The sequence below is a fragment of the Arachis ipaensis genome, chromosome B05 (genome assembly GCF_000816755.2).
Source record: "Arachis ipaensis cultivar K30076 chromosome B05, Araip1.1, whole genome shotgun sequence".
Lineage (NCBI taxonomy): Eukaryota > Viridiplantae > Streptophyta > Magnoliopsida > Fabales > Fabaceae > Arachis > Arachis ipaensis.
Genome location: NC_029789.2, coordinates 12922305 through 12932552, shown reverse-complemented (window position 1 = coordinate 12932552; position 10248 = coordinate 12922305). Strand labels below are relative to the sequence as shown.

The 10248-nt window shown below is 33.9% G+C and overlaps 1 protein-coding gene across 1 annotated transcript; it reads left to right on the top strand.

Moving 5' to 3' along the window:
* Positions 2524-4399, top strand: LOC107642967 (protein DETOXIFICATION 49-like). The gene has a single exon (XM_016346489.2). The coding sequence runs from the start codon at positions 2587-2589 to the stop codon at positions 4189-4191; it is 1605 nt and encodes a 534-aa protein (XP_016201975.1). The 5' UTR covers positions 2524-2586; the 3' UTR covers positions 4192-4399.

Here is a 10248-nt window from a genome sequence, read left to right as displayed (position 1 = left end):
TAACAGGTCTAATTATTAAATTTCATATTTTGTTAGAATTTTTTTAATAACAGATTAATTTAAAACCTTATTAACTAATCCACCTTGATCTATTCGAAAGATTTGGATAATAATAATGTACAAAAAAATTCACCTCTAAGTTTTAACTACTCCACCTTGACCTATCTAAAAGATTTTAGATAATAATAATGTCCACATATAAATAATCTGTGTAGATGAGCGGTTTCTGCTTTGCAATTTTTTTTATGTAAGTGGCTACCTTATAACAAATTACAAATTACGTGCAAGGTAAAAATTGTAGTTGTTTATATAAAATTAAAAAATTATTATTAAAAAATTTTTTAAATATTAACTTTACATAAAAATAACTTTCACGGTTTAAATTTTTTATTTTTGTTTAAATAAATAGGCTAAAACTATTACTATATCCCAATCTTTTTAGTAAGATGACTTCTAAAAGAGCAAAAGAGAATTATAGGTTAATAACAAAGATGTGTGACAGTGTGAGAATGAATAATGAGGAGAATTAAAATTTTAACTTTTATATTTGACAGTAAAAACTTTTTCTTTAAGTTTCTCAAGTCAGTCTATATAGACATGCCGACTTGATTCGCGTAGCTAGCATTATATATATATTTTTAATCTTATCTACTATGAATATTATTATTGGATTGCAAGCTTTTTCTAATATTTTTCTTTATCAAATTGATTTAGTTTATTATTATTGTTCAAGGCTTAATAATAAGTAATTTCTTTTAAAGATATTTTAAAGTATTTGAAGCGCATGCACATGCTTTATTTGTTGACCTAATTTACATGTCAAATTTCTAGCCATGAGACAAAAAAAAATGTGACATAAGCCATTTGATCCACTGTAAATTTATTTATCCATATATAATACATGTTATAATGAACAAAAATCAGCCCTACCTATTTGTTTTAAGAACATGTATATATTCCTTTATTTTTATTATGTGTGTGTTTAACTGGGAGTGGGTGTTTACATATAGGTTAATTTGAGTCCTATTAAAATTTGTATATACTTATTAATATAATTATGTATGAAAAGAAAAATAAATTTATTTTAAAAAAATATTTCTTAGAGATTTCTGAAAATGAATTGAACCATGATGATAAAAACAAATGTGTCTAGTTCTTCTAGTATAGGAGTACTGCTAGTATGAACTTACATATTACGGCCAGAATCTTCTATTCCATTCAAGTATTGCTCATGTCATTTTTGATGGGTGACCTTAGGATTTATTCATTGCTGTCTCAAGCGTGTTTTTATTACTATTGTCTCTGGCTTAAAATACATAAAAGGCAATAAAATAAAAATTAAAACATCAAAGTAATAATCAGTGTACTATATTCTCTTAAAAGAAAATGTAATTACTAGCTAAAAATATTTTTATTAGTAAAAAACAAATAAAAATTTCCAATTAATGCAGTCAATTGAGATGGCAAAATATAAACGATATAAAAATAAAATCTACAGCATAATGTAATGTAGGGGTAACGGCTTATTTACTAATTGAATAAATCACCTTCTACTCTATGCAAATGGGTGAACTATAGTAATTTTTGCATACAATATGATAAAATTTGGTTTGGCCGACATAAAAGAGTACATCTCATTTTGTATGGGAAAAATTTAATTTGTATGGCCCCAAATTAATGTTAGCCATAGTTACTTAACCCATGTTTTATATTTCAACACAAACACATTTAATTTGAAACTGCAAAGACCTTAAATGTACACAAAATTGTAAGGTAGGGTGTTGTCAAAATCAAATTAAATATATCGAAAAACACACAAAATGAACTTGAATGATATTAATTGCCGACATAGCATTGAACCGAATAATCCTGGCTAGAAAAAATCCTAAACTGAAGTCAAGGTTCCATTTTGACGGTGGGTCCTTTCCTGAAAAAGTAAAAAACCTCTAACCTCAACTCTTTTTTCTTCTTCCTATGCGCTACAAATTCCGACACGTTCTTCATACTGCCTATGTCTCCTCTCAATTTAAGTACTGTAATTAAATACTTATTTAATGCTCCTTTAACTCATTTTTTAAATTAATACTTTGTCTCTGACTTTTATTCTGTTTAATGATGTTACTTGTTACAATGAAAATAAAATTAGAGTGGTTTCACCTCATAATAATAATTTTTTTTTCACACGTAGTAAAGTGGATTGGTCATAAAAATACGCTTTCAAAATTGAAAATAAAATAAAAATTTATAATAGTTACATGTTTGCCTGGTTCCACAAATTACAGTACATGCTTATATAAAAATGCTAAATATATATTAAAATTAATTATTAATATAAATATTAATTTTGATGATTAATTTTAATGTGAAAATAATATTTTTGTTTATTAATGTAAATAATATTAATATAAATAATATTTTTGTGACTAATTTATTAAAAATTGTTTGATGCAGAAATAGTGCGTCCGTATTTGCTGCAAATAAGTCCAAATTGAAAACAGTATAATCTCTCCTTTTAAACCCAGCCTTCCTTGCAACAATCTTGCGGATTCTCAAAAACACAATCACCTCTCTCTCTCTATATCAGCCATGTGCAAGTTATCATCATCTTACACAGCTACAACTATGTGTAAGCGTGAATGCGATGAAGGGCAAGAAGGAAAAACCCCTGACATGCTTACTCATTTGATTCCTAAAACCCCAACAACAACACAAAAGCCCCACAACAACAACACAACCAATCATTTATCAGAAGCAATCAAAGAGGCAAAGTGCATAGCCAAGATATCGTTACCCATGGTCCTAACTGGCCTACTACTTTACTCTCGCTCCGTCATTTCCATGATCTTCCTTGGCCGCCTCGGCGACCTTGCCTTAGCGGGCGGCTCTCTCGCCATTGGATTCGCCAACATCACCGGCTACTCTCTTCTTTCCGGCCTCGCCGTCGGCATGGACCCAATCTGCGGCCAGGCTTTTGGCGCCAAAAGGTACAAGCTCTTGGGCCTCACCATGCAGAGGACAGTGCTTCTCCTCCTCCTCACTTCAACCTTCATTGCCGCTCTTTGGCTTAACATGAAAAAGATTCTCCTCTTTTGTGGCCAGCAACACGACATAGCCACTGAAGCTCAATCCTTCATTCTCTTCTCTCTTCCCGATCTCCTTGCGCAATCGCTGCTCCATCCTCTTAGAATCTATCTCAGAACCCAATCCATAACTCTCCCTCTTACATACACCGCGCTTCTTTCGATTCTTCTCCACGTCCCAATCAACTACCTACTAGTCTCTGTTCTTGACCTTGGAATCAGAGGAATCGCGTTAGGCGCTGTTTGGACGAACTTCAACCTCGTGGCATCTCTGATTATCTACATATGGGTCTCAGGGATTCACACCAAGACATGGAGCGGTGTTTCTTCTGAATGCTTCAAGGGATGGAAGCAACTACTGAGTCTCGCGATTCCGAGCTGCGTCTCTGTGTGCTTGGAATGGTGGTGGTACGAGATTATGATCTTACTCTGCGGCTTGTTAATCAACCCTCAAGCAACCGTTGCGTCAATGGGGGTTTTGATCCAAACAACTGCATTGATATACATTTTCCCATCTTCGTTGAGCTTCGGCGTGTCTACAAGAGTTGGAAACGAACTTGGTGCGGGAAATCCCAAGAGAGCGAAGCTTGCAGCAATTGTGGGACTCTGTTTCAGCTTCTTATTGGGATTCTCCGCATTGGTGTTTGCAATTTCGGTGAGGAACGTGTGGGCTTCGATGTTCACAAAGGATTCACAGATCATTGCTCTAACGTCAATGGTATTGCCGATCATAGGGCTGTGCGAGCTCGGAAACTGTCCTCAAACGACGGTTTGCGGTGTTCTGAGGGGAACGGCAAGACCAAAACTGGGAGCCAACATAAACTTAGGTTGCTTCTACCTTGTGGGAATGCCCATTGCGGTTTGGTTAAGCTTTTATGGTGGTTTTGACTTTAAAGGATTGTGGCTTGGCCTATTGGGTGCTCAGGGTTCATGTATGGTGACTATGATGTTTGTTTTGGTTCTAACCAATTGGGAAGCTCAAGCACTTAGAGCAAAGGATCTTACTTCTTCTGAGGATGTGGCGCAACCAAATTTCCCAGAGGATGATGAACAAGAACATTGCAAATGCTCTCTGATTTCGTCAAAACAATTCTCTGATTCTTTAGTTTGATAACATTTTTTTGGTACATTCAATAGAACCTAGCTGACTAAGGGAATTTTTTAAGTAATATATAGTTTAATCTAAATATATCAAATAGATTGGAAGATTCAAAAGATATATATTTATTAAATCATTCTTCTACCTTAGTCTATGACAAAGAAGTTTTACAGTCCACAAATTCAGTTCAACAGAATTTATAAATTTAGTTTTAATTGTAGCCTTTATTATCTTATCTCATCTTTATATTACCATCTTATCTTATCTTTACTTTTCTTTTTTGTAGACAATACTTTATATATATTTAGTTTTACTCTTATAATTCAATCAATCAAAAAATACATACTAAAATATTCTTTATCTTTACGTACTTTTTTTGTACTCTTTGAATTTTGTTAATATTCATTTATTTCTATAGGTTGATCGAATTATTCTTACTTGTAAATTTAGGAGAATTGAATTTGAATGGAAATTATTTATTAATTATTTTTCCTATAACAGTTGATAAGGAATAGTCGATTCCATGTGTATAGATAATATACACTAGTTTTGATCAACTTTAGTGGCCTCTACGATGTTTCTTCCTTTTTCAATTGAGGAATGTTTCTTACTACTAGCTACAATACAATGGTATTGGTATTGGTATTGGTATGCGTACATCTATTAATTAATTTTTAAAAAAATTCTCAAGTTAGGCATTCGGTTGAAACTTCTTCAGTCTAATCTTGGTAATTGAAAGTTGAAATGGCTTTTTGAATTTGTTCGGTTAAGTAACCCTCAATCTATAACTGCTTAAAATATTATACTTCATTACTTTACTTTTTGATACAAAAACTTGGATTAAGAGATACTTACAAGTTATTACTCATTGAATATTCCTTTTAGCAACCAATGGAGTACAAGGTCAACAACATATTATATTCCCTTTACAAGGTCTTTATCATGGCTAGTGTGTTAATTCGATGACATATGTTTCATTTCTACCCAAATTAGAAAAATTAAGCAAGCTAAGGAAGAATAAACAGCCTCCGCCATGCATAATAAAGATATATTAAATTTCGCACAAAGGAAATTTAAATTTAGACCGGAGGTTGAAAATTAGCTTTAAAACCTAAACCATGTTTAATTTGAGGTTTGAAAACCGTTATCAATTAACGTGTAAAGTATAATCTAAGTAATATCAAGTTGATGGGCATATATAATTTGATTAATTGTGACAATTTTAAATCATTAGATGATGTGTATAAACTGGCAGGTTGAAGTAGCAGCAAGATCTTGGTGTTGAAATTATTTGTTAGAAGTTAGAACAAAAATTAATTTTACAATTTTTTATATAGAATAAGATAATATATAAGATTGGTTGACGGTAACAATAGACAAAATTAACGGCTGATAAAAAGCCACCGGAAGAATTATTTTTCTTTGAAAAGACAGTGGTACTCGCCGTCCTTGTTAAAATTAACCACTAAATCAATTACTTAGAAAAAATATATTATTGAGTTTGAAAAACTAATATTAAAATGATGATCAAACATTATTAAAATAATCAGATGTTTATTAAATTATTACAAATTGTTTGTTTAATAAATTTTGTTTAATGCATAGGAAAGCAATCTAGGCTTTATATTGGCCTAATAAACAAATGAGTTCCATGTAGGGGTGACAACGGGGAGGGTAGGGGCGGGTTTTTGTTCTATCCGACCCCGCCCCGCTTTACAATAACCCGCATAAAATCTGCCGACGCTCCTACCTGCGGGTAGTAAATGGTTGAACCCTAATCTCTAACCCGCTCCTACATGTATCTATTTTACTTCTATAATTATTAAAATCTAATAAATAAAATTAAATTTCAAAATTTATTTAATCATCATCACATTCATAACATAAATTAAAGTAAATTTTTAAATATGATACAATATTATCAATCATTTTACTAATTATTTTACATATATTACACATATTATATATTATATATACCGGGGCGGATAGTACCTAAACCCGGCCCCGCCCAAGAATCCGCCCCACTAAAAACCCTCCCTGGTGCGGGACGGGGTGGGTACTCGCAGATTCGGGTGGTGTTGCCATCCCTAAGTCCATGTCCATCAATACAAATTTCGTCATCAACTTGATCCAAAATTTAGTGGCTGAACTTTGAAATAAGAAAAAAAAGACAAGTTCAATCACAAGTCCATGAACCAAGTATGATGAATTAAAGAAAGAAACCCAAGAGACCACAAGCCCCATATAGTTACTGTTACTCTTGATAACTGGAACTTCAAATTCAATTCAATTTAATTTTCTTGAAACTTCTACCGAAAGCCATTACTTCTCTTTTCTCTCTCCTCTCTCTTTGCTTCGGTCACATCACTCAATCAAAAAAGAAGAAAGAAGAAAAATAGAAACTACAGAACATAGGCTTTAAAGAAAGACAAAAAGATTGTTACCAAATCAAAGTAAAAAGGAGGGGCTTCGGTCAAGTAGCAAATCTCATTCGGTCAAAGCACATCAAAAGTTCATTTCCTCATTTGTGCTACGACGAGGAACTAAGAAGAAAGACACAAGGTCTCAAGCACAGAAGAAGCAACCATGGAAGAGGTGTTGTCAACCATGGTCAAAAGCTCATCAACGCTCAAAATCAAAACTTGGGGCCAAAGTTAAGCTGAACGGTCAAGATTGAAGAAGTTTGAAGAAAAAGGATGAGAGAGAAGAGGTGAGTTGCATGCAAACAGATTCGGTCTTCTCTCTCCTCTCTGATGAAGCCGCTGCTAGTCTCTGATGTTGGAGAAGAAGACAGTATTAGGGTTGAACCTGATTCAACCTTGGAAGCTTCACTTTTCTATATTAAGGGTGAACTGCCAAGGGTCGAAGGCAAGGAGAGTAAGTGAAAAGCACAGAGTTCACTCTCATAGCTACCCAAGCTGTTAGAGCTCTTCTCCTTCATGTAGTTTATTTAGTATTTTCTTTTTCTCAGTTTATTCTGTCAAAGTCTCATTGTAAAAGGTAAACATGGTGAGGTTTGTAAGAAAAAGCCAGTGAGAGGTAAAAGGCAGTGAGATAAACAGTGAGAAAAAGCCATAAGATGTCTCAGATTTTCTTTGTACATCTTTCTATTTTGTGTCATGATCCTGTGGAGATTTCCTTACAAGTTGGGTTAGTACTTTGCTGTTGAAAGTTAGATTGAGGTCTAGTCAAATTCGGATTGGGTTTAAAATCTAGATTTGTCCCAGATAGGATTGGGTAGATCCTAGAGAAACATTGGTGTTTGTAATCTTGAAAAAAAGATAGTGAAATTCCATCATAGTTGTGATGGAGACTGGATGTACACTACATTGCACTAAGTAGCTAAACCAGGATACATCTGGTGTTATTCCTTCTTCTCTACTTCGTTTCTGTTTTTGTTACTTAGGAGACAAAATGAAAATGTCTCTCAACTTGTTACGAGACAAAAGTAAAAATATATCCTGAGTTTCTTTGAAAAAGTAAAAGTACTATTCAGCAGAAAAGGAAGCTAAGATTCAACCCCTCCTTCTCTTAGCCACTGATAACCAGTGGTGGAGCAGGCAAGAAACCAGGAGGCGGAAAATCCTGGAAACAACGCCGAATCAGGCAACTCTCAGGCGGATGGAGATGCCAATGATCAAATAAGAAAGGACGCGAAATCCAATTTGCACCATAATCCTTGACCAAATCAAAATTCTCTAGATTTTGGCCATTGGATGATCGTTATAAGGCAAACTAGGAAGAAAAAGATAGCAAATCCTACGGGGAAGGTCAGAAGTAATTATGTTATTAATAACCACGAAAAGTTAGCATCAAAAGAGAACGTTGAAGATCCTGAATTAATTGAGGAAGGAATGGGATCACGTTATAATATTCTTTATGAAGATGAGACGCAATCTGCGAAAGTACATGGCATGGATAAGGACGTAGATATGCAAACCCCAATTATCCATAATGGGCTCCCTATAGCCAAGGCCCATAAAATTGTGGATAGACTCCAACTCATCTACTCAAAAGTCCTTAAATAAGGAGCAAGGAAGAATCCTCAAGGGATAAAAAAAACCAAGTCATATGGCTGCTGGTAGGTCCAAGCCCAATGACAAGACTAATAAGCTAAAGACAAAGGTGGTAGTCAAGTGATAAACCCTAATTTTATGGTTTATCTTGTACTTAATTTGGGAGGTTTTATCAATTTTTCTCACATTTATTCAATGAAATAGCATGGTTTTGTAATTCTCCCTTAATTTGTGCTTAAATGTGAAAACATGCTTTTTAGGCCTTAAAATAGCTAAATTTAATTCACTTTAATTCCATTCGATGTCTTGATATGTTTGTTGAGTGATTTCAGGTTCATAAGGCAAGTATTGGATGGAAGAAGTGAGGAAAAAAGCATGCAAAGTGGGAGAACTCATGAAGAAATAAAGGAACCGCAAAGCTGTCAAGCCTGACCTCTTCGCACTCAATTGACCATAACTTGAGCTAAAGAGGTCCAAATGAGGCGATTCCTGTTGCGTTGGAAAGCTAACATCCAGGGCTTCAAAATGATATAAAATTTTCTATAGTTGCTTCACGTGGCCCACTAAAGGTGAAATCACTGGGGGTGATTTATGAAGCACTTTGGGCCCAATCCAACTCATTTTTGATGCTATTTCATGCAGAATTCAATCTTGGGTAAGGGGGGAGCAATTGTTTGGTAGTATAGCATCATGTAGGTTAGTTTCTAGAGAGAGAAGCTCCATCTTCTCTCTAGAATTAGGTTAGGTTAATCTCTCCTAGATCTAGGTTCAATCTCATCTTTTCATCTTGTTTCCTTTATGATTTCTTGCTTCTACACTTTCATTCTCTTAGTTTGTGATGTTAATTTTACTTTTATGCTTCTTTTATGTTCATAGATACTCATGTTGGATTTAGATCTCTTTTAATGAAATTTAATGTTTGATGTTCTTTTTATTGATGATTTGAGTTGTTGATTTACTTTCTTTGCAATTGGTAGTTGGTAGATTTATTATTCTTTCACTTTTATCATGCTTTCCATTTGTACCCACCAAGTGTTTGACAAAATACTTGGTTGGGCTTTAGAGTAGATTTTGAGCATTCTTGGCTTGGGAAGAGTAATTGGGCAATCTTGAATCATTAATACCCAATTTAGATTGGTGATCTAGAGTTGTTAGTTAATATCATTTTCAATGACTCTAATCTCTTGCTAATTCAATTAGTGAGTTGATTAGGATTTTTGATTTGAGATTAACTAGTCTTGTTTGACTTTCTCTAATGGAAGATAACTTATACCTTCTTCCAACATTGAGGATGACGAAATAAGATAAATTCTTGTTAAGTATTGTTATGATTAATAACTAGGATAGAAAGCCTATGATCTCAAACCTTGCCATGAATGTCTCTCTTTATTGATTGCTTTCTTTAAGTGCTTGTTTGATTTACTTTTTTTGTCCATTTATTTTCTTGCTCTTTATAAAAAAAATCAAACCCCTTTGTTCCCTCATAGCCAATAATCATACATTTCATTGTAATTCCTTGTGAGAGGACCCGAAGTTTAAATACTTCGGTTAATTCTGTGACAACCAAATTTTTGATTGGGAGGATTGTTTGTTGGTGTAGAACTATACTTGCAACGAGAATTCATTCAATTTGGAGAATTTCTATACCATCACAACAATTCGCTCATCAAAATGGCGCCGTTGCCGGGGAGTTGCAATGGTGTTATATTATTGGTTATTGTGAATATTGTGAATATGTTTGCCTTTTGCTTATTTGTTAGTTTTTGTTAACTTTAGGACTTTGTTGCTTATTTTTGCTAGCTTTTTTTTTTATTTGCTATTATGAATTCTCACCACTTTTGCTATGAGTTTGATTCAAATTATGTTGTAGAAAATGGGAGCTACAATGAGGATGTGCATCAAGGATGGAATAATTAAAGATGGGAGGAGCGCTAAGGGATTGATCAACCTTCTTGGCAACAACAACCTCCAGATTTTTATGGGTATAATTCCAATCCTAATGCATATAAATCTAATGGATGTGGTGACCCTTATTGTGATTGTCAACAACCAC

What these genes read in the sequence shown, in the direction of transcription:
- LOC107642967 (XM_016346489.2), top strand. Translation starts at nt 2,587, where the DNA reads ATGTGCAAGTTATCATCATCTTACACAGCTACAACTATGTGTAAGCGT.